Source organism: Medicago sativa, chromosome 1 (assembly GCF_051527215.1).
Source record: "Medicago sativa cultivar Bolivia chromosome 1, Bolivia_mono, whole genome shotgun sequence".
NCBI classification, from domain to species: Eukaryota; Viridiplantae; Streptophyta; class Magnoliopsida; order Fabales; family Fabaceae; genus Medicago; species Medicago sativa.
In genome coordinates, this window is record NC_140749.1 from 71,065,712 (window position 1) to 71,090,240 (window position 24,529).

The 24,529-nt window shown below is 34.3% G+C and overlaps 1 protein-coding gene across 1 annotated transcript; it reads right to left on the minus strand.

The window, feature by feature from the left end:
* Window positions 1-20,777: 20,777 nt before the first annotated feature.
* LOC146956970 (F-box protein PP2-B11-like) lies at window positions 20,778-23,634 on the minus strand. Its single transcript, XM_085722319.1, has 3 exons — window positions 23,374-23,634; window positions 22,078-22,196; window positions 20,778-21,301 (listed from the first exon to the last, which is right to left on the minus strand). Exons 1-3 carry the CDS (start codon window positions 23,632-23,634, stop codon window positions 20,899-20,901), a joined length of 783 nt encoding a protein of 260 aa, XP_085578445.1. The 3' UTR covers window positions 20,778-20,898.
* Window positions 23,635-24,529: the final 895 nt, after the last annotated feature.

A 24,529-nucleotide genomic window follows, 5' to 3' on the forward strand; every position in this document is an offset into this window, starting at 1 on the left:
TGGAATAATAATGTCCCGTCGGAATCAAGAATGATCTTAAAGGTATATAAATATTATAATAATATTTTTTCTATTTGAGGAGAAATGGTGGTAACACCATATTTGAGTGGTCATAGTACCATATTGATAGTTTGGAGAACTTAAAGGTTAGAATGGGGGAAACACCATATTTGAGTGGTCTTAGCACCATAATAGAATGGTAATAATACCTTAGTAAAGTGGTTTCAGTATTAAAGAGTGGTCTTAGTACCATATTTGAAGGTGTAATTCTCAAACGATTTTCTACAGTGCAGTAGTTAATCGAACAGTTGTAGCTGCGCTTGTTTTATCCTGGAGGCGGCGTGGTTGATAGTCTACCTTGCACAATTTTGGGTAGTGCCACGAAACGTCTTAAAGAGAGCGACCTGGTCGTGACTCAACCTAGTAACAACTTCGGTAGATAATAGAATTTGGAAATCCAAATACAATAATTTGGAAATCCAAAAACAACAATTTTAAGACGTTTCGTTATGCTATGTCTACCGAAGAAGTTACTTATTGAGGTTCAATTGTCCCTAAATACATTAAGGATAAATCAAGCTATTGAATTTACATCTTTCGACTGAAACGATGAAGTGATTGTTGTTTCAATCAACAACACTAAAAATTTATTTGATGAAAACAATAATTTGTTACAAAACAAGTTATTAGTTACAGAACCAAACAAGTTTTGATTGTTACAAAACATGAGAAAAACGTTTGGAGCTTATAATGCGAGCGTCGCGTAATTTTTGTTACAAAACAGTAACAAGATAAAATAATTTAGTTCCATTTGTTACAAAATAGTAACAAAGAATGGAAAATGATAAAGTTTTATTTTTTATAAAACTAAATGTCCCTCGGTTTGTTATTTATGCAATAACTATTAACTTAGTTATGGACTATAAAGCGGTTTTGCTTTCCGTCACTTCTTGGAGTTGCTACTGAATGGTTCAGTTATAATAAAAAATGAATTTGTTGAATAGATGTAAATTTGCGTGAAACAAGAAAGGCAAATTTACAATCTAACTGGTCCCTGTTGCATGTACAAAATGTGAACATTGAAAAATCAGAGAATGAACTTATTCAAAAAGGTTTTTTCGATGAACTGGAAATTATACGAGAAATTTGTTCCAAATGTTTCGTATAAATAAGAAAGAATCTGAATTTCAGATTTCTATTGAATAAGACCGAGTTGACTCAGACTTAAAGAGAGACTTGTGTGCTATGCACTCTTGTTGGAAAAAGATGGCATGTTCAAAATTAAAATTCTCCTTTTAAAAACTCACTGCATGAATTATAAAAATGAGGGGGAGCAGCAAAATAAATTTTTCAGCTCTGAAACTCCTCATATATATAATCAAAATCCATTATCCTAAATCATAGGTTTGTCATCATCAAAAAGGGGGAGATTGTTGAGGCAAAATCCCTAAATAATTTTAAAGATAACAAACCTTGATGATTAAGGAATTAATGGACTTTGATTAATTTGTTGGTATTTAACTTGTGCTCTTGAGTGGTTAATTAAGACAGGAACAAGTTTCAATCCATACCAAGAAACAAAGAATAAAAGGACATAAAGACTTAAGAACTCAGTCAGAGTTCAGAAAGTTAAAATGAGTTCAGAAGGTTGGACAGAGTTCAGAAGGTTGTTCATGATGAACATCAAGAACCAAGCCCAGATATTCATGAACAAAATGAAGAACATGCAAGGTCTACGTGACTTAAATAAAAGCCCAGTAAAGTACAATGACTAATATCAATCAAGGAATAAAGGCATTTAATTGATTAAAGTCAAAGAGGGCATCTTCAATGTTCATTCAAGACTATGAACATTTGAAGTACAAAACATCAGGAATATTCCATCAAGAATATCATCCTAGATGTTTTCTTAGCTGCACTTCATAAATGTTTCACTATTAGGATTTGATTACATCAAATGAAAGTCTTACAAATCATCCTAAGTGAAACAAAAAGGAACATTCTGAAGTCCCCTGAGTTCAGAAAGTTCGATCCTGCTCCATGCTTTTTCTGACATGAACAGTATAGTTGTTGGAAAGAAAAAGGCAAAGACAAAAGCAAGATCAAATCTTTTTCAACAAGATTTCGACACATAAGGGAGTTGGTACTGTACAAAGCAAACCAAATCCCCTAAAGCATGGAATGAAAGTGACAGCTCCACTTTATGAGATCCTGCACTTGTTCCAAGGCAGATTGCAAAGAAAATCTGACCAAGGAACATTCTGAAGTCGTACAAAGCAAATCTTCAAGTACAACCCAGAAATTCATGTGACATTCATCTGCAAAAAGCCCAGATGCACATCTGACCGTCAATTCACATGAACCCAGATGAAGATCATCAAGAACACAACAATATTCTGGAAAATTCTCAAGAACACAACAACATTCTGAAGTATTCTCAAGAACACAACAACATTCTGAAGTATATCAGTTTTGCCCAGAATTCAAGTGTAAGTTGGTGGGTCCCATGACACGTGGCACAAGACCAGTGGACACTCTCCAACGGCTACAAAGGTTCAAGAAACTCTATAAAAAGAGATCAAGGCCTCAGCATAACACACACCTTTGCAAAGCATACAAGAAAACAACATAAGAGTGTTTGAAGCTTTAGCAAAAACATTGATCATCACAAAGATTCCAAGAAGTCTTCAAAGTGTACATCAATATCTCTCTTATCTTTTTAAAGATAAATCCCTTCCTCCATTTCTTTTTTGTCTGATCTGTATCATTCAAACTCCATACAAACTCCATACAAATTGTAAACAAGAGTCTCATCTAGCTTTAGGGGTACTAAAGTGTTAAGTTGAGCAGAAAGGTGTAAAGTCTAAGTAGGTAACTTAGCAAGAAAGGTGTAAGCCTGCTGAGGCTTAGAGAATACAGGTTGTGTAATTGTTCAGGAGAACAGAGTTGTACGGTGCAGGATTTGAGAAGTTATCTCAAGCATCATAGTGGAAAATCTCACAAAACTGTGAGGAGTAGACTAGCCCACATTGGGTGAACTACTATAAATTTCTGTGTGTCCTTCTTCTCTTCTCTTTACTCTTTAATTTCAGTAAACACAACACACACACAAACACGTTTAATTAACCTAACTATTTAAACTGTTTTTTCAGACTAACACTTCAGAACGTTCTGAAGTCTGTCAGTTAACTTAACCATTCCAAGTTTTCAACTTGAGAATAAAATTTTAAGTGACAGGTTTAATTTTAAAAGGTCACAATTCAAACCCCCCCTTCCTTGTGACTATATTATCTACTTCAATTGGCATCAGAGCCCGGTTCTAAGGGTTTGAACACTTAAACAAGTGTTAGAGAAAAGATTCAGGAAGGAAGTATGTCTAAAGTCAAATACATAGCTGAAGGAGGATCATCAAACAGACCACCACTTTTTGATGGATCAAACTACTACTTCTGGAAAGGCAAGATGGAACTATTTCTCAGATCTCAAGACAATGACATGTGGTCAGTAATCACAGATGGAGACTTTGTTCCAAAGACCAAAGAAAACACCATCAAAGATAAGAGTGCATGGTCAACTGATGAAAAAGCTCAGGTATTACTAAACTCTAAAGCTAGACTCTTTTTATCATGTGCACTAACCATGGAAGAAAGTGAAAGAGTTGATGAATGCAAGAATGCCAAAGAGGTATGGGATACTTTGAGAATACATCATGAAGGTACATCTCATGTCAAAGAAACTAGAATTGACATTGGAGTCAGAAAGTTTGAAGTCTTTGAAATGAGTGAAAATGAAACCATTGATGAGATGTATGCCAGATTTACTACAATAGTAAATGAAATGAGATCTCTTGGAAAAGCATATTCCACTCATGAGAGAATCAGAAAAATATTGAGATGCCTTCCAAGTATGTGGAGACCTATGGTCACTGCAATTACTCAGGCTAAAGATTTAAAATCTATGAACCTGGAAGATCTCATTGGCTCACTAAGAGCTCATGAAGTTGTACTTCAAGGAGACAAACCAGTAAAGAAGGTCAAGTCACTTGCCTTGAAAGCCTCTCAGCAAACCTCATCAGTAACTGAAGATGATGTGCAAGAAACACAAGAAATTGAGGAAGTTCATGAAGAAGAAGCTGAAGATGAACTTGCACTAATCTCCAAAAGAATACAAAGAATGATGATGAGAAGAAATCAACTCAGGAAGAAATTTCCCAACACAAACAACACCAGATCAGAAGCTGACAAAAGTCAGGTCACCTGTTTTGGATGCAACAAAACTGGACACTACAAAAGTGAATGCCCTGACAATAAAAAGGTGCAAAGAAAGCCACCTTTCAAGAAGAAAGCTATGATCACTTGGGATGACATGGAAGAAACAGAACCACAAGAAGATGAGGAAGCCAACTTGAGTTTGATGGCTCAAACAGATGATGAAGAAGAGGTAATTGTCTATAAAACTCATCCTTTATATAAAGATCTTGAAAGTAAACTTGATAGTCTTTTATATGATTCCAATTTCTTAACTAATAGATGTCAATCATTAATTAAGGAACTTTCTGAACTAAAAATAGAGAAGGAAGAACTTCAAAACAAATATGATGAATCTAGAAAAATTATACAGACCTTACAGGACTCTCATTTTAAAATGTCTGAACAACAAAGAGAGTTAAACAAGAAACAGAAGAACATTCATTCCAAACCTTCTGAGGTACAAAAGGAAAACACTCTTTTGAAAAAGGAAGTTGAGGAATTAAAAAATGATCTTACATGTTTCATAAAGTCTACAGAAACATTTCAAAACATTTTGGGATCACAAAGCAAAAGTGATGAAAAATCTGGATTAGGATTCAAGGATCCAAACAAGAATCTTATTAAAAGTTTTGTACCTCAAAAGGCTGAAATGAAATTGAAATGTTCTTACTGTGATAAATTAGGACATGATGTCTCTGTATGCTTTCATAAGAAGAATTTTATTAGAAAAAATAAAATTAATCTTAGTTCAGAACGTTCTCATCTCAATAGATCAGAGAGTTCACAAAAGGCTGAGAAAGCTAAGAAGATGTGTTCCTGTTGTAACAAATCTGATCATACAAGACAGAAAGTTACAATCAGAAAAGATCTCTTAGAAGAACTAACCCTCAAGGACCCAACATTACATGGGTACCTAAAGTTTTTGTCTTGTCAAATGTAGGTCCTGCCTCAAGGTGCAAGAACAAAGCCATGGTACTTGGATAGTGGCTGTTCTAGACACATGACAGGTGACAGGAACTGTTTTCTGACCTTTGAAAAGAAGGATGGAGGACTGGTGACATTTGGAAATAATGACAAGGGTAAGATCAGAGGTAAAGGTACTATAGGTAAGCCTAACTCTGCTAAAATAGAAAATGTTCAGTATGTAGAAGGTTTAAAACACAATCTACTTAGCATAAGTCAATTGTGTGATAGTGGATTTGAAGTGATCTTTAAACCTAACATATGTGAAATAAGACAAACTTCCTCTAACAAGTTGTTTTTCACTGGATCAAGGAGAAAGAACTTATATGTTTTAGAACTAAATGATATGCCTGCAGAATCCTGTTTTATGTCTCTTGAAAAAGACAAATGGATTTGGCACAAAAGGACTGGTCATATAAGTATGAAAACCATTGCTAAACTTTCTCAACTTGATCTAGTTAGAGGTTTGCCAAAGATCAGTTTTGAAAAGGACAAGATCTGTGAAGCTTGTGTTAAAGGAAAACAAGTCAAAAGTAGTTTCAAAACCATTGAGTTTGTTTCAACTCAGAAACCTTTAGAGCTTCTTCACATTGATCTTTTTGGTCCAGTTCAAACTGCAAGTCTAAATGGCAAAAGATATGGTTTTGTTATTGTTGATGATTTTTCCAGATTTACATGGGTTCTATTTTTAAAACACAAAGATGAATCTTTTGAAGCATTTCAAAACTTTTGCAAAAGAGTTCAAAATGAAAAAGGTTCTAATATCATCACAGTTAGGAGTGATCATGGAGGAGAATTTGAAAATGCATCCTTCAAAACATTCTTTGATGAAAATGGTATTAAACATAATTTTTCTTGTGCAAGAACTCCACAACAAAATGGAGTTGTTGAAAGAAAAAATAGAACTTTGCAAGAAATGGCTAGAACAATGTTAAATGAATCAAATGTTGAAAATTATTTTTGGGCAGAAGCCATTAACACATCTTGCTACATTTTGAATAGAGTCTCAATAAGAAAAGTTCTTAATAAAACCCCATATGAACTCTGGAAAAACATTAAACCTAGCATATCTTACTTTCACATATTTGGCTGCTATTGCTACATTCTGAACAATAAAGAAAAATTGGGTAAGTTTGATCCTAAATCAGATAAAGCTATCTTTTTAGGATACTCTACAACTTCTAAAGGTTATAGAGTGTACAATCTAAAAACCCAGACAGTTGAAATTAGTATGCATGTCATATTTGATGAATATGATGAGCATTCTCAATCAAAAGAAAGTGAAGACACAGAAGTGCCAGAACTTCAGAATGTTCCTGAACTTCAGAATGTTCCCAGTAAGAACACTGACAGTCAAGTAGAGATAGAAGATGATCAAAATATTCAGGATCAGACTCTCCAAAGTCCACCTAGAAGTTGGAGAATGGTAGGAGATCATCCTGTAGATCAAATCATTGGAAGCACAACTGATGGTGTAAGAACCAGATTGTCATTCCAAGATACCAACATGGCAATGATCTCTCAAATGGAACCTAAGTCAATAAATGAAGCTATTATTGATGACTCCTGGATTGAGGCCATGAAGGAAGAACTTTCTCAGTTTGAAAGGAACAAAGTTTGGAACCTGGTTCCAAATAATCAAGAGAAAACCATCATTGGAACAAGATGGGTTTTCAGAAACAAACTTGATGAAAATGGTAAGGTTGTCAGAAACAAAGCAAGGTTAGTTGCTCAAGGTTATAACCAACAAGAAGGTATTGACTATGATGAGATTTTTGCACCAGTGGCAAGGTTAGAAGCTATCAGAATACTTCTTGCATATGCTGCTCATAAAAGCATTAAACTTTTTCAAATGGATGTAAAAAGTGCATTTTTAAATGGTTTTCTAAATGAGGAAGTTTATGTAAGTCAACCTCCTGGCTTCATAGATAAAGAAAAACCAAACCATGTTTTTAAACTAACTAAAGCACTTTATGGTCTTAAACAAGCCCCTAGAGCTTGGTATGACAGACTTAGCACATTCTTAATTGAAAATGGATTTTATAGAGGAAAAATTGATACCACACTTTTTAGAAAAACTCATAACTCAGACTTACTTATTGTCCAAGTTTATGTAGATGATATTATTTTTGGAGCTACAAAAATAAAAATGTGTGAAGACTGTTCCAATCTCATGCAAAGTGAATTTGAGATGAGCATGATGGGTGAACTTGGTTTTTTCCTTGGTTTACAAATCAAGCAACATCCAAATGGAATTTTCATAAGTCAAGAAAAGTATGTTAAAGACATTCTTAAGAAATACAAAATGAATGAGGCAAAAATCATGGTCACCCCCATGCATCCATCTTCAAGTTTAGATAAGGATGAAAGTGGAAAGTCTATTTCTGAAAAAGAATATAGAGGCATGATAGGCTCATTATTATATTTAACTGCTAGCAGACCTGACATAGTGTTTGCAGTAGGTTTATGTGCTAGATTTCAAACATGTGCAAAAGAATCTCATTTAACTGCAGTTAAAAGGATTTTTAGATATCTAGTAGGTACTACTGATCTTGGCCTTTGGTATAGAAAAGGTTCTAGTTTTGATCTTGTAGCCTATTGTGATGCTGATTATGCTGGAGACAAAGTTGAGAGGAAGAGTACAAGTGGAACCTGTCAATTCTTGGGACAAGCTTTGATTGGATGGTCTTGCAGAAAGCAAAACACCATTGCACTCTCCACAACTGAAGCTGAGTATGTCTCTGCAGCAAGTTGTTGCTCTCAAGTTTTGTGGATCAGAAATCAGCTGGAAGATTATTCACTAAGGTACACAAATGTTCCTATTATGTGTGATAATACAAGTGCTATTAATCTTTCTAAAAATCCAATTCAACATTCTAGGTCTAAGCATATTGAAATTAAGCATCATTTCATTAGAGACCATGTTCAGAAAAAGGATATTACATTAAGCTTTGTTGATACTGAAAATCAACTAGCTGACATTTTTACAAAACCATTAGTTGAGGATAGATTCAATTTTATTAAAGAAAAATTGTTAATCATGAAAAATCCCAACAAAGGTTGATCACTGTAAACACTAAGGGCCATAGACCAACCCCCTTGATGCTCTCTGATCCAAAATCAGAAAGTTCAACTAAGATCAGAATGTTTGCAAAGTTCAGAATGTTTGCAAAGTTCAGAATGTTCAACCAAGTTCAGAATGTTCGCATCTGATAAAAAGGTTCAGAACTGACATTCTTGATAAATTAAATAATTCATTTATAAAATGATTATTTACTTCCTTTAGGATCCTTCCATATCTCTAGCATTTAATGCTAACCTAAAAGGAACCTCTTTTGGTTTTTAACCACTAGGTGATAGTAAAAAGGTCAACTACACCTTTTCTACTTCCCTCCTTTAACGGCTACTTTTTCTCTCTCCTCTCTGTTCCGTTTTTTTTCCTCTTTCCCCATATAAACTGCCATCATCAAACTTCTTCCACTTCTCCACTCTCACACGTTCACTTCTATATATCCAACTACTCCTTTCACTAACTCCTCACTCCAAACTTAAGACCAAGAAGAAGGTCATTAAACCTAAGGCAACTAGAAAATCCTCAAGGATTATGTCTGGATCCTCATCCTCCAAAACCAAAACGGCTTCTCACGTAGATCTCACAGACTCCGTAGAAAAGGATGATAGTGACGAAACTCTCTCTGAGTTCATGAAGGCTTCAAAAGCTGAGTCTAAGAAGAAGAAAGGAAAGACTCAAGCGATTGAGACTCCTCCAGCATCTGAACCTTCAGAAAAGAATTCCACTTCATCTGAAGAAGAAGAAGAGAAGGAAGCTGACCCTCCCAAGCATGGAAAAGGGAAGGATGTCAAACTGATTGCATCCTTGATGAAGGCTGAGAAGGAAGCAAAACAATCTCAAAGACCAGTAAGCAAATCAAAATATTTTGACTTTGCTGATCTTAAGAAGAAAAACTGGAACCTACGAGAATACACTGATTCTCAAGAATGGACCCACTTTGTGTCCCTCCAAGACCTCACCTTTGAAGATTTAGTAAGAGAGTTCTATAGCTCAATGAGAATCAAGGATAAGAAGAAAGAAAAGATGCTCATCACCACTGTCAAGGGAGTGGAAATCAAGATTACCAAGGAATTCCTCTCAAAAGCTTTGAGAATCCCTAATGAAGGTAATGAACTCTTCTTTCCTTCCTGGTTTGATAAGATGAAAGTCAGTCGTAGAAAACTCATAGTTGAGTACACCAAACCTGACCACCCTTTCAACTCCACCAATCTAAGAGATGTCCCAAAGATTCTACACAATATGATTAGGCACACCCTGCTTCCAAGGAGTGGTACTTTTGAAGCAGTCACAGACACAGATCTCTGCATCATGTATCACCTAATCACAAAGAAGAAGTTGAATCTCTGCTATATCATTCTTCAACACATGATAGACTCATGTATGAATCCTAAACAATCAAATGCTGCCCTTGCTTATGGTATGCATATCACCCCCATTCTTAGAGCTGCTAAAGTTGATCTTGAAGGAGAAGAAGGTGACTACACCTTCATGAGATTCACCTCAAAGACTCTAGCTCAACTTCACATAACCACCTCAAACATGCCAACTCCTACAGCCTCAGAAACTACTGGATCTGTGAAAAGGCACTCAGATCAGAAGGTTAAGGTAACAAAGAAGAGAAAACTTGAAAAAGTCAGGAACTTGTCAAGTATTCATAGGCAAGAAGAAAATGAAGCCTCTGATGATGACATGGCTGATTCTCCTCCAAAGGAAGATGAACCCCCAGTTGTTAGTCTCTTCCAAGGAGTTGCAGAATGTGCAAAGAACATTCTCAGACAGCATGCAGAAGATCAGAATGTTAAGGAATCTCTGAAGGAAGATGAAGTTGCTGGTCAAAGGGAGATCCAAGATGAAATTGTCTCTCATGAGAAAGGAGAAGAGTCAACTCAAGAAGCATCCAAGATTGCTACAAACCCTGGAGAAGAACCTCTGAAAAATGATTCAACCATTGCTGCTGCAGTTCAGAATGTTACTGCTTCACATGCTGATCAACTTCAGAAAGTTGATAGAGTTGAAGAAAATACTGAGAAAACAGCTCAGAAAGTTGCTGATGATCTTAAAGAAGCATCTCAGGAAGATGACCAAGACATGCATGATGTGGCTGAAATTCTTGTCTCTCAAAGGATGAGTGAGGGACATGATAACATGGACTCTCAAGAGATTGAGCAAGAAGAAAATCAAGCTGGTTTTGATCTAAATGTGGAAGATCCCAGCTCTGATTTGAATGTATACCAAGATGCACAGCTTGATAACAATGAGGAAGTGCTTCAGGAGACTCAGGAAATGATTCAGGAACTTCAAGAAAATCCTGCAATCATAGTTCAGAATGTTCAGACAAATGCAACTGCTGAACCAAATCTGCCTCAAGAAAATGAAATGTCTATTGACCCCATTCCTCAAGCATCAGGATCACTACCTTCTGCTGAAGTCCAGCTCATGGCTCAACAAACTCCTCAAAATCAGAATCTTAATTTCTCCACTTCCACCATGGAATCAGAAGTTGGAAAGTTTTTTGTTTCTCCTCTGCCCACTCCAAATGTGGTACCTTCTCCACCACCAGTCACAAACAAAAACACTAGCAAACTGCCAAACATTCCTGACCTCTTTGAATCTTTGGATACTTTTGTCACCAAAGATGGTCCTTCTAAGGAAAAGGTTGAAGCATCTGCTCCTGCTCCCTCTGCTAAACCATCCAGAGCTGAGAAAATGGCTGCCAGGGCTCTTAGGGTCTCCACTAAGACTCATAAGATTGCTTGTGTGCTAGCTAAATGGACAGTTGATGTTCAAGCTCCTGGTCTTGCCATGGACCCTCCTATTTTTGAAGATCCTGTGTATTTGACTCTGAGCCCTCTTCTGACTCTGGGGATTCCACCCCTTAGTTCTCTGGTCTTGTCTTATACCTCCTTAACTTTTTGCAGATGACAAAAAGGGGAGAAGCTTTAGGATAATTATAATTATGTCTTTAAGTTTCTAGGTTAAGGCCCTAAGTAGGTCAGTGATCAAAACTTGTTGGTTGAAGTTCTTAAAACTTCACCTTTTTGCCTTTTGTTTGATCACATATGCATTTATAATTTCTTTTTTGTTTTTGAACCATAGGAATCATAAAATTGTACTGAATGCATAATATCAATGAGAATGAATATGATTTTGGTTCAAATATGAATGTTTTTATTTATGCCATAAATTATAAAAGTGAGGGGGAGCTTTATAAAGCTTTTAAAAACTCACTGCATGAATTATAAAAATGAGGGGGAGCAGCAAAATAAATTTTTCAGCTCTGAAACTCCTCATATATATAATCAAAATCCATTATCCTAAATCATAGGTTTGTCATCATCAAAAAGGGGGAGATTGTTGAGGCAAAATCCCTAAATAATTTTAAAGATAACAAACCTTGATGATTAAGGAATTAATGGACTTTGATTAATTTGTTGGTATTTAACTTGTGCTCTTGAGTGGTTAATTAAGACAGGAACAAGTTTCAATCCATACCAAGAAACAAAGAATCAAAGGACATAAAGACTTAAGAACTCAGTCAGAGTTCAGAAAGTTAAAATGAGTTCAGAAGGTTGGACAGAGTTCAGAAGGTTGTTCATGATGAACATCAAGAACCAAGCCCAGATATTCATGAACAAAATGAAGAACATGCAAGGTCTACGTGACTTAAATAAAAGCCCAGTAAAGTACAATGACTAATATCAATCAAGGAATAAAGGCATTTAATTGATTAAAGTCAAAGAGGGCATCTTCAATGTTCATTCAAGACTATGAACATTTGAAGTACAAAACATCAGGAATATTCCATCAAGAATATCATCCTAGATGTTTTCTAAGCTGCACTTCATAAATGTTTCACTATTAGGATTTGATTACATCAAATGAAAGTCTTACAAATCATCCTAAGTGAAACAAAAAGGAACATTCTGAAGTCCCCTGAGTTCAGAAAGTTCGATCCTGCTCCATGCTTTTTCTGACATGAACAGTATAGTTGTTGGAAAGAAAAAGGCAAAGACAAAAGCAAGATCAAATCTTTTTCAACAAGATTTCGACACATAAGGGAGTTGGTACTGTACAAAGCAAACCAAATCCCCTAAAGCATGGAATGAAAGTGACAGCTCCACTTTATGAGATCCTGCACTTGTTCCAAGGCAGATTGCAAAGAAAATCTGACCAAGGAACATTCTGAAGTCGTACAAAGCAAATCTTCAAGTACAACCCAGAAATTCATGTGACATTCATCTGCAAAAAGCCCAGATGCACATCTGACCGTCAATTCACATGAACCCAGATGAAGATCATCAAGAACACAACAATATTCTGGAAAATTCTCAAGAACACAACAACATTCTGAAGTATTCTCAAGAACACAACAACATTCTGAAGTATATCAGTTTTGCCCAGAATTCAAGTGTAAGTTGGTGGGTCCCATGACACGTGGCACAAGACCAGTGGACACTCTCCAACGGCTACAAAGGTTCAAGAAACTCTATAAAAAGAGATCAAGGCCTCAGCATAACACACACCTTTGCAAAGCATACAAGAAAACAACATAAGAGTGTTTGAAGCTTTAGCAAAAACATTGATCATCACAAAGATTCCAAGAAGTCTTCAAAGTGTACATCAATATCTCTCTTATCTTTTTAAAGATAAATCCCTTCCTCCATTTCTTTTTTGTCTGATCTGTATCATTCAAACTCCATACAAACTCCATACAAATTGTAAACAAGAGTCTCATCTAGCTTTAGGGGTACTAAAGTGTTAAGTTGAGCAGAAAGGTGTAAAGTCTAAGTAGGTAACTTAGCAAGAAAGGTGTAAGCCTGCTGAGGCTTAGAGAATACAGGTTGTGTAATTGTTCAGGAGAACAGAGTTGTACGGTGCAGGATTTGAGAAGTTATCTCAAGCATCATAGTGGAAAATCTCACAAAACTGTGAGGAGTAGACTAGCCCACATTGGGTGAACTACTATAAATTTCTGTGTGTCCTTCTTCTCTTCTCTTTACTCTTTAATTTCAGTAAACACAACACACACACAAACACGTTTAATTAACCTAACTATTTAAACTGTTTTTTCAGACTAACACTTCAGAACGTTCTGAAGTCTGTCAGTTAACTTAACCATTCCAAGTTTTCAACTTGAGAATAAAATTTTAAGTGACAGGTTTAATTTTAAAAGGTCACAATTCAAACCCCCCTTCCTTGTGACTATATTATCTACTTCAAGTAGAACCTATGAATTTGTATTCATTGGGTATGCTATAATTAGTGAAGCTTATGGGTTTTATGACCTAAATGTTAAAGTGATCATAGAATTAAAAGATGTTGATTTCTATGAAGTAAGTACCCCTGTAAATTAAATAATAGTGGGGGCACTAGTGGGGGTAAACTAAATTCCCCTTGTATATTATATTAAGAACTAGTGGGGGTACTATATTTGATCATATTTCATTAATCTGAAATAGTTATGAAAACATCGTACGAGATGTTATAGAACCTCGAAGAGGTAAGAAAGCAAGAATTGCTAAAGAATATGAACTTGGTTTATACATTGAAAGAAAATTCATTAAGCCTTAAAGAAGCTATATCCTCATTGGATGCTGAATTATGGCAAGAAACAATAAACGATGAAATGGATTTTCTAGAGTCTAACAAAACATGTCACTTGATTGACTTGCCTCATAGTTGCAAAATCAATCGGTTGTATTTGGATTTTGGAAAAAAGGAACTAAAACATGATGGTACGGTTGATGAATACAAGGCTCTCCTTGTAGTCAAAGGTTTTAGACAGAGAGAAAAATATAGACTTCTTCAATACTCTTTCACCAGTCATTAGAATCATATCCATAAGAGTAGTCCATTTAGCCGTTGTTCATAACTCGATAGTACTCCAAATGGATATGAAAGTTGCCTTTTTGTGGTGAATAGAAGAAGAAATCTATATTAAACAACCTGAAGGTTTTGTGATTCATGGACAAGAAAACAAAGTCTGTAAGTTAGATAATTATTTGTATGGTCTAAAATAAACTCCTGAGGAATGGCATGAAAAATTTGACATTCTAATGTTATCGAATGAGTATAAAGTGAATGAAAGTGACAAATAATATTTGCACGATCATATGTCTCTATAAAGACGACTTGCTCATATTTGATTTAAAGATTCATGTTATGAATGATGTGAAATCATTGTTTATCAACAACATTGATAAGAAAGACCTAGACAAAGTTGAAGTAATTCTTGGTTTCAAGATTACTAGATCAGAAAAGAGAACTTTTTTGATAAATCTCACAAAGTTGAGAAGATCTAAAGGAAATGTAATTATTTCACCGTAAACTTGCATCCATATATTATGATCCAAGTGTAAGAACACTTGAGATGGAGTTAGAAAAACAGAATATACGAGCATCATTGGCAGCACTTAGGTATGCCACTGAATGTATTAGATCCGACATTGCCGATGTCGTGAAACTCTTGTGCAAGTTTACTAGTAGACGGATGAGAAGCATTGCCATCACTAGTACAAAAAACACTTACTAAATCAAGGATTTTAAATGGGGTGCTATCCACATGATTTAAAAAGCTGGGTGTAAGGAAAATTTTTAACTGCTAATGATATTAAATTATTTGACCCAATTTAAAAACTATTTATCAAAATTCAAAGTTAAAACCAATGTAGCGCTAAGTGCCCCCTCCTAAAAAAATTTCACTTTTCATTATCCCTCCCACTTTCCCCTTTTCCCTTTTCACTTTTCCTTTTCCCCTTTCCTCTTCAGTCGTGAAACTCCAAACCCCTCTCAGAATCAAACACCATCGTGAAACTCCAAACCCCTCTCAGAATCAAACACCATCCCTCTAACCATCCTCAATCGAACACCATCTCTTTCTCTCTCCCTCTCAGAATCGAAGCTCAACAACACAATCACAAACTAACGTGTCCAGAAGCTAATACAAATCGCAAGGAGCAAGAAGGAACGGTCCAACCGAACCGGATATTCAACAACTGGACGCTCACAAAACCGAATCCAACTCGTGAAGAAGCGTGAAGAAGGAGAAGCGAACCAAATCTACAAAGGTAAAGAGGTATAAATTGCTTTTCACGTTTTAAGTTTGGATCTAGTTTGAATGTTTTGTCTTTGTTGAACATCGATTTTGAAAACGGAATGAGTAGGAGAGGGAGAAAAGATTTGTAAAATTGTTTTAAAAAGGTAATGATAACTCAATCGTGAACCCAAAACACAGTGAAACCCTAATTGTTTCAACTAGCCTCTTCACCGTCTCTTTTCCTCAAAAAGGTAACATAGAACTCAAATTATTCTTCAACTTACTTCAATCTTGTTGTGAAATTCGATTTTTGCTTTTTTTTTATTTATATTTTCGTTTTTTTTTTGTTCTGAAATTAGATATTCGTTTTTTTTTATCTGAAATTCTTCTTACTAAATTCAATCGTGTTTTCTTTGATCCCACTGTGTGATTTTCGTTTTGAAATTCTTTCTCAGCAGATATCTCACAGTCTCCGTGAAAGTATTCCGTTGTCGTCGCCGCAAAATCATGTTTTGTTGTTGTCGTGCCACATCCAAACAAATCTCAGGTTCATTCCTTCTCCTTCCCTTTGCATCTTCTTTAGCATGTGATTTTTGATTAGTGGATGTGCTTATTTATGAAACTGGATAAATTATGAATTAAGGTAATTTGGTTTTTTTCTTTCTGGTTCACTGATGTTGTGCTGTCAGCGCCTTACTTTTGGTTTGGGAGCTAGTGTTTGAAGCAATAGTATGCTTATATGGGTTTTAGTGTTCTGTTCAAACCAATTTGGTTACTGTTTTAGCTTCAGGACTAGGTGTGAGGTGGGATTATTTTTGCGGTTCCTGGGGTTTTAGTGTGTATTCGGTGCACTAGGAGTATATACATATAGAGATTAGGAGGCGCCATTTTGCAAGCTCTTTGATTGACATTAGGAGTAAAACAAACCTTTATAAAGGCACCTTCAAAGAATGAAGAATGGTGCATGAATGAGAGTTACTGGACTACTCTTTTTTCTCATGAATGAAAGTTCCCACGTTAAAATTTAATAATGTTGTTCTTTTGTCAAAGAAAAAAAGAATTAATTGCTTTTCAAAAAAAATATGTAGAGTAAATCGGGGTAATTTTGTAAAGAAATCATTAATGTAGTTGACAATTGTAAAAGGGTCTTATAAAAATGGACAATTATTTTTTTTTCAAAAGGGTCCTATAATAAGGGACGGAGGTAGTATCATCCAACAAAGACATCAATCACTTATTGTTTTCAAGATGTCATTACATACATCAAGGGACAAGGATAGTCGTCTGTATGATTTTGTATTCAATTATCCCCGCCACAATTATAGTGTCTGATGTGAGTTGCTGCACCAGTGACTTATCTGAGTCACTTTCACATTAAACTGCTCTTTACTAGTTGTTCTTAACTTTCTGTCCCCTCTCCTTTCCTAGAACATAGTGAATATCTTCACTATGTTAGTCCAAGTAAGCACCTTAATATAGTCTTTGTGGATGTAGGTTTTTTCGGTGAGTAGTTATGGATCGTAGTTGGATGAACGCTAACCGTGCTAGTGAAGAGTATAGGAAAGGAGTGGAAGAGTTTATAGAATTTGCTTTTGAAAAACTTCTTGAGAATAATGGAAGGTTTTATTGTCCTTGTGTTCAATGTTTCAACGGAGGCCCATTCCATTTCGACCTAATAATAGATCATCTTATTTGTCACGGGATTTGCCAAAATTATACTAAATGGATATGTGAAATTTTCTACAACACATAGACTTCTCTTACTCTCACCCCAATGACCCAGTACAACCATACACTCACAAAGAAAATATTTAAACTAAGTCAGATATAAGCTTAAAGTGCTGCTGACTGGTGCATCTAAAAAAAAGAAGAACATAGGTCCAATATAGGCCAAATACCTCCCTGGGTCCTTTAAGTTTCACGTTTGTAACAGATAGGTCCTTTAAGTTTCAAAGGTTACAGATAGGTCCTTTAAGTTTCTAAGGTTTCAGATAGGTCCTTAACGGAGGTTGATAGAAAGGACCTATCTGAAACAAACTCGAAACTTAAAGGACCTATCTGAAACCTTAGAAACTTAAAGGACCTATCTGTAACCTTTGAAACTTAAAGGACATATCTGTTACAAACGTGAAACTTAAAGGACCCAGGGAGGTATTTGGCCTCCAATATATAGGCTTGGTCTTCCCCTTACTTCACCACACTAAGAGATGTGGGACGTCTCCAATAGCTAATATTTTTTAACCTTCTTCTTTATTTAAGAAACTTGACAATCAAACCCAAAAAGGAGAGGGAAGAGTTTTGAAAAAAGGAAGGAATAAGTGGAAGAAAGCGAAGATATTGAGAGGAGGGGGATTTGGGGTTGATTTTTTTTATTCATAATACAAAACCCCTTCATTTAGGGAACTAAAAAATTGTATTGACGGTACTTGAAAATTGTATTGGTGAGGGTTTTGGGGAGTTTCGAGGATTGATATGATTTTTTCAAAGGACAAAACTTACCTACGTTTCCATAGATCTAGTTTTTACCGTTTGACAATAGAAATATAACATGTGTATTATTTATTTTAATTGATAAACACCGTTAGAAATAGATAGATTTTTTCTCCAGATTCCAATTCGCTGAACGAGAAACATAACCCCGAGACTCATCATAATCTTTTCAGTATCTTCAAGTTTTGGGCAACAATTCATCTGGTTCGTTGACAATGTAGGTGGCGACGGACACGACGGTCGGTAGAAGTCCCCATTGATAGATTACAAAGGGAAAATGGTTGGCAGAGCAAACTAACGGCGTTAAGTCATTTAAAGGAAATTAAATTAAATTATCCACGTGTCATAATTCTATTGGCAAATAGTAAAAACTAGACCAATGGAAACGTAAGTTTTGTCCTTTTTCAAATTCAATCTACGTTGTTATAGTATTCCTAAACTTAAAAATATATTAATCAAAAGTATTAGTTTATCATTTTCAAAAAATAAATATGAAAGATTTTTCCATTTATCTATATATTTCCCACCCCCTTAAGTCGTCCCTTCCCATCTCCTCCAAACTCCCAAACAAAAATTCTCCTTCCCTCTCATGAGTCTCACATATTTTCTCTTCAATATTGTTTCCCTTTCACATATCAGAACAAGATGGCCGATGAAAGACGAATACGAAGAATGAATATTATAAAATTGATGAAATTATCACACAATTCCTTTCTCGGTTCACTTTCTCCTCATCATCATTATTATTTAATTTTGGTTTTATTTGGGGTCTTTTTATTAAAAACCTAAATAAACCTTCTTGTTCTTATTGTTACTATGAGTCTGATTGCTTCTGCAAAATTGAGAATTCAACAATGTAAAAGATGCATGTGTACTCTAAATCCTCACTCAAACGTAAATGTGGCTCTAGTCCTTCAAATCTTTTCTCTTTTGTTTTATTTATTTTTTCTACCCCAAAATGGAAGAAAATGATAAATATGGGGGTTTGTTGTTGGACGTTGTTGCTTTGTGTAAAAAATAAAATTCACATAATCTTACTTAATCATGTTGGAGAACTTGATATGTGAATATCAAAGACGAGAAAAAGAGGGAGAGGGTGTATGGAGGAAGAAGATGAACAATATAGAGAGTAAGATAAAAGGAAAAAAGTTTGAGCGTAGAAAGATGCACCATATAAATGTAACATCTAGGCCATTGATTTTTTCAAAATTAAATCAAAGGTGCTAAGGATGTGTGTGTATGCTACACAAATTCTATCACTTGTGTACCCTAAATACCATTGAACCGTAAAGGTGAAAATTGATAATCTTTGGAGCATTTATACTATTTTTTAGGGTTAAATTTTTATTTTGTTAGGTTTAAATATGTTTTTCTCTTCTTCTAAAAAAGAGTTTAATGAATTTGTTTAAGTTTACACTTACATCCAATATAAATCAAAACTATTTCTGCACAATATTCAATATATGATTGTTGTATTGGAGGGTTTATATGTTTGTATTCGGTAGAAGGCTATGGTGGGGGACTGATACGGTTGGTGCTATGGATTTTGTTTGCTTGTTGTGTGTAGTATTGGTGAGCGAATTGGGTTGTGGGTGTTAATTGTGAAAATTCGAGATGAAAATGAACAATTTTAAAAAGGAAAGAACAATTTTCTATAACAATACACAACAACTTCATTTTCGAGGTGGCTCATTCTTTTTAAACTTATATTTTCTTTTATAAATTTTTCTTTTATAAATTTATCCATTTTACTTTTTTTTTTTTGTAGATAAACACCTTATATTTTTTTATATGCATATCTTTTATGAGAAATGATATTTGAACATCTATTTTTTGACAACTTTTGTGACAACTTTCTCTCTCATACTCACATTATTTTTTACTTTATCTCTCTATTGCTTTGATTTTCGTGTCAATACCTAATTCTTCTTTATAAATAATGGTTGTCCCATTAGTTGTCTACCAAATGGTTGTTCAAATAACACTCCTCATCTTTTATACACCATTTTGACAGCGGAACGTGTGCAATGTTAAAAAACTTGCATACTGGTATTTTAGTATTTATTTATGCCACTTCTTAAAATTATTAGGGTTAAATACGTAATTGGTCTCTCTAAATATACCAACATTTGATTTTAGTCTCATAAAATATTTCTTAGATTTTTGGTCCCTATAAAAATTTTCATCCATGAAATTAGTCCCTACTTTTTAGTCAACTCATGTCTAACCTTCATATTTTTTTAATAAAATTTTCCAAAAATGGGTAAAAAATTTTGACAATATTTTCGGGAAAAAATTAGAATTTTTTCAGTTAATAAGTTATATTGGTTGTTACAATAATACCCCGCCTCCTCTCAAGATCATAGGAAAATAAAGTGGAATCCCATCAGTGGGACGGCAATTACTGGAAACACAGTTGAGAACGACAACATTCATCTTCTTCCTCACAAAAAGACATCCAATTATTTACGTTCATGATAAATGTGGATAGATGCAACACATGTGGCCTATTCAAGAAAGAAATTGGTGCAGATGATGGACTACAGGATGAAAGATCAGAGTGCTCCATTCCAAGTTGAATTTGGACGCAATAGATAAATGGAAGAGATGGATATATTCTTTGTAAACTTAGCTAACTGGAGCAAAGTGGCAGAATAGAGTATAGACATTATAGTTTCTTGAGATCACATTGACATCGTGATTTTGTAAAAACTCTATAATGTAACTTTTGTAAAATTACAATTGCTCATTGTAATTCTATCAAACTCACCAATAAAATCATACACAAATGTCGCTTCTATTTTGATCAATCAATTAAAACAATGAAAAAAATAGGTTTAGTCTCCATAATCTTTTATTATTTAAATGGAGTCTTTTTTAGTATTTTGTACATAGATTTATGTTTTAATTCACTCATACCATTAAACACACCAATTCTTATATTTTGCAGTGATTTGAATTCTACTCCACTTAAGGCATTGGTTCCATTTTAATCAATATTGTTACTCAAGCACATTCTATCACAGACTAGTGAATGAGGAAAGGAGTGTCGATCCTTTTTCGTTTTATGTTCCACCTTACTGGTCTTACTTAGGCCTAACTTCTATTCCTTCAAGCAAGAGATCTTTCTTCCAATAATCTGTCTGCTTAACATTCATCAGGACTACATCTTCTAGGCCTGAATTGAAGAACTCTCCGATCTCAATCTCCAACCACCCATCACTTCTCACACTAGGACATTGCGATCCTGCTACTCTGTTGTGCAGCCTACCTTCCACATTTCGATAATAACAGAAAATTTTAGTACTACTATGGCTACCTCCGACACCAACTGATAACTCCAGCGGACAGTTCTGAAATCCTTCGGCATCAATCATCTTGAACACAAGATAAGCCGCATACTGAGTATTTGGAGACAAGGCAAGGATATTTATCATCCAACGAATACCAAGCCACCACACATAACAAAGACAAGCAACCTCGTGAAACCTGTCCAACACAAAAAGTTACCGAAATAAGAATACATGAATTGACAAAAAAGTTGAAAGAGATTCATAACGTCACAAATGGAGTATTTAGACGGTTGTAGATACACTAACAATGCAAGCTCGTCAACAAAAATTTTGAAGTTGTAAACCAATGATAACTAAATTATTTCAAGTGAAAATGATTGTTATAAACTTCTCAGTTGAGAAGCTACATTGTTTGTTATTTACAAAGATTTATCAGACCACCATTCCTGCAATTGAAGTTCAAATTTGGCTGTCTTGTTAACTTTGGGATTGCGTAGTCTAACAAGAAGTGTTCATTTGGAAGAAAAAACAAGGAAAGTGAGAGAAGTAGAAATAGAAAATATTTTCATTAAACTTCTTTATGGATATGTTTTTCATCTTGCATAAAAGAAAAGCCTTCTTGGTATGGGCATATTCAACCTCTCCCGTTTTTTTATCATGCATAGTTGAAACTTTACTTGATGGAGGGAATAGAAACAATCAGGTGAACTCGGCTATGAAATATTCAAGTAAATGGAATGAACAATTTGCCAGGAAAGGAGAAAGAATAGAGTTAAAACATACAAGCGAGAAGGTGAAGAAAGGCAATAAACATGAGAAAAAGTGAGAAATAAAATCGGAGAACGCATTCATAATAAATGATATATTGGTTGGTTGGTTATTACTTATCATTAAGTTTTTATTAGGGAGTTACTTATCATTAAGTTAATGAACACAATTAAAATAAAATAAATTGAAAAGTTAAGAGCTAACCTAGAATCAGGCACATGAATCCAGCTGCAAGATCGACCATCATCACCACAACCAATGGCGAGAGATCTAGCAGAAAGCATGTAACACTTTTTTCCACTCTTTCTATCCAATTGAAAGCTCTGCATTTCAATATTTCCAAAGCTTATCACCAGCATTCTGAACTAAACATTTCAAAAATCACAATACTATATTTTACAACAATCAATTGAGCATTCGTATGTAGCTGTAGAAAATATTGGTTTATGCCTTAAGTTTTTTATTAAACTAATGGTTTCACTATTTTCTTTCTCAAACTCTAGCACCAGAGTTTCTTCGGCAGATAAATTTTACAATGCTAAATTGTTGAAATCTTATACTTCCTCCGACACTATATCTAAGCACTCCTTTAACTTTATTTTTGTCCTTAAATGTAAACCCCTTTTCAAATTACTAGATACATTTATTATTTTTTCCCTAAACGTGCCCCTAATTAATACTCCATCCGTTTGAAAATGAGTGTCGTTTTAGGTGTTTACACACATATTAAGAAATGCAATGATTAAAAGAAAGATAATGATTATTTTACCAAATTATCCTTATTAACTATTGGTCAGTTTTAAAAGTAATACTTTGGAAGTAGTGTGCATAGTATTAATTGGAGGGTACAATTGAAAAGAAAAAGTTATTATTGCATTGGAAACTGAAAGCGACACTCATTTTGAAACAATTTTTTTTAGTTAAAGCGACACTCATTTTGAAACGGAGGGAGTACTACTAACTTGTCTTGAAATATGAAATATCAAATTTAACACATATAGTACAAACAAAAGACAGATTGGTAATATTAACACACAAAATATACACATTAATTACACTAACAACTTTTCTTAAGAAATGTGAAAAATGCAAAAGGGGCTTAGATATAGGGACGGACGGAGTAGATTATAGAGCACAATTTAAAGATAAAATTACAGTTGTAGTCTCTTAACTAAATTTCAGATAATAGTTCAATCCTTTATCTTTTTTTTCATTTCAATTTTATCATTTTGGTTTATTTTCATAAGTATTTTCAAGTTTCAAATCTAATATTCTCATGTAAATACAGATGCAAACATATACAAATGGACCAAAAGGACAAAATTGAAATAAAAAAGATAAAAAACCAAACTCTTACTTAAAATTAAGTTAAGGGACTAAAAGTGTAGGGTTGCCAATTTAAAAGCACAAACAAATCAAACAAAATTTTTAGTTTATTTATGTCAGATATGATGATAAACCCTAATATTCGAGAAATCGATTATTTATGAAGAATAGTACCATTTGACCATGATCGATGATGATAGGACGATCAGAGAGAGCGAGATAGAGAGCCTTTTTGGTTGGAATGTTGGCAAGTGAAGGAGATTGTGAGAGGATAGGTGAGATATCAGGAGGAAGAAAACGATTCCAGACATCATCAGAATCGGCGGCAGATCGAAAAATCTTAGAAAGGATGGAGAATTTGCCAACATCAATTGGAGTCGTGCGAGAGAGTATGATGGCAATACACCCTTCGGACAATTCTTCAAACCTTGTCATTCTTTGATGTTTACAGTGACATTTAGTGTATATAAATAATAGAAATTGTGTACCATATCCCAAATGCAATACTATTTAAAATAAATTCAATGGCAATAAATATTTTATTCATATTTATTAAAAAAAATGTTTTATTCCTATGATGCACCTTTTGCACTCAATTTTTCTTTTCCTTTCACTTGCACGCCGTTCTTCTTCCTTAGGGGTGGGAACAAGCTAGACCGTCCTACAAGGGCCTACAACATAGTTTATTTTTTTTTTTAAAGATACAACGTAGTCTATTTAAAACCTAGATTGGCCCAACTCTGTAAATAAAAAGACTAGACTCAAGCTTTTTCTAAATCATATTTACTTAAATAGGTCAGACTAAGGCTTACAAGAAAGCTTATTAAACCCGTCAGATCGACTTATTAAGTTTTTTATATATAATATATCTTTCATTATTGATATTGTTGAAGTTTTTTCTTAAACTTAACCATTATATATATTAAAGGAAAAAATTTCCATCAACATTTTTAGTCCCTATAAAATTTTTCGTCAACACTTTTGGTCCATAAAAATACTAAACGACAGGGACTACAAAGTGTGATTTTATTTTGGTAGAGACTAAAACCGAAATTCTGAATATATATATATATATATATATATATATGAACCAAAACATATTTAACCCTTTAAAATATCAATAGTATATATATAAAGTAAGGTTTTTTATGCCACGTGTCGCTTCCACGTTGATTCTCAATATTTTTATTTTTTTTCTATATTTTATTTGACATCTTATTTGACATAAATATCTCAACAAACTTTTAATCTTATCCACTAAATATTTTATTTAATTTTATATTTAATTTCTAATATTTTATGTAGCCAAAATATCTCAACAAACTATATA

What these genes read in the sequence shown, in the direction of transcription:
- LOC146956970 (XM_085722319.1), bottom strand. Translation starts at nt 23,634, where the DNA reads ATGACAAGGTTTGAAGAATTGTCCGAAGGGTGTATTGCCATCATACTC. An exon ending in TCATCGATCATGGTCAAATG is followed by an intron (nt 22,197 to 23,373) that starts GTACTATTCTTC and finishes ATTGAAATGCAG; the next exon opens with AGCTTTCAATTGGATAGAAA. An exon ending in ATTCATGTGCCTGATTCTAG is followed by an intron (nt 21,302 to 22,077) that starts GTTAGCTCTTAA and finishes TGTGTTGGACAG; the next exon opens with GTTTCACGAGGTTGCTTGTC.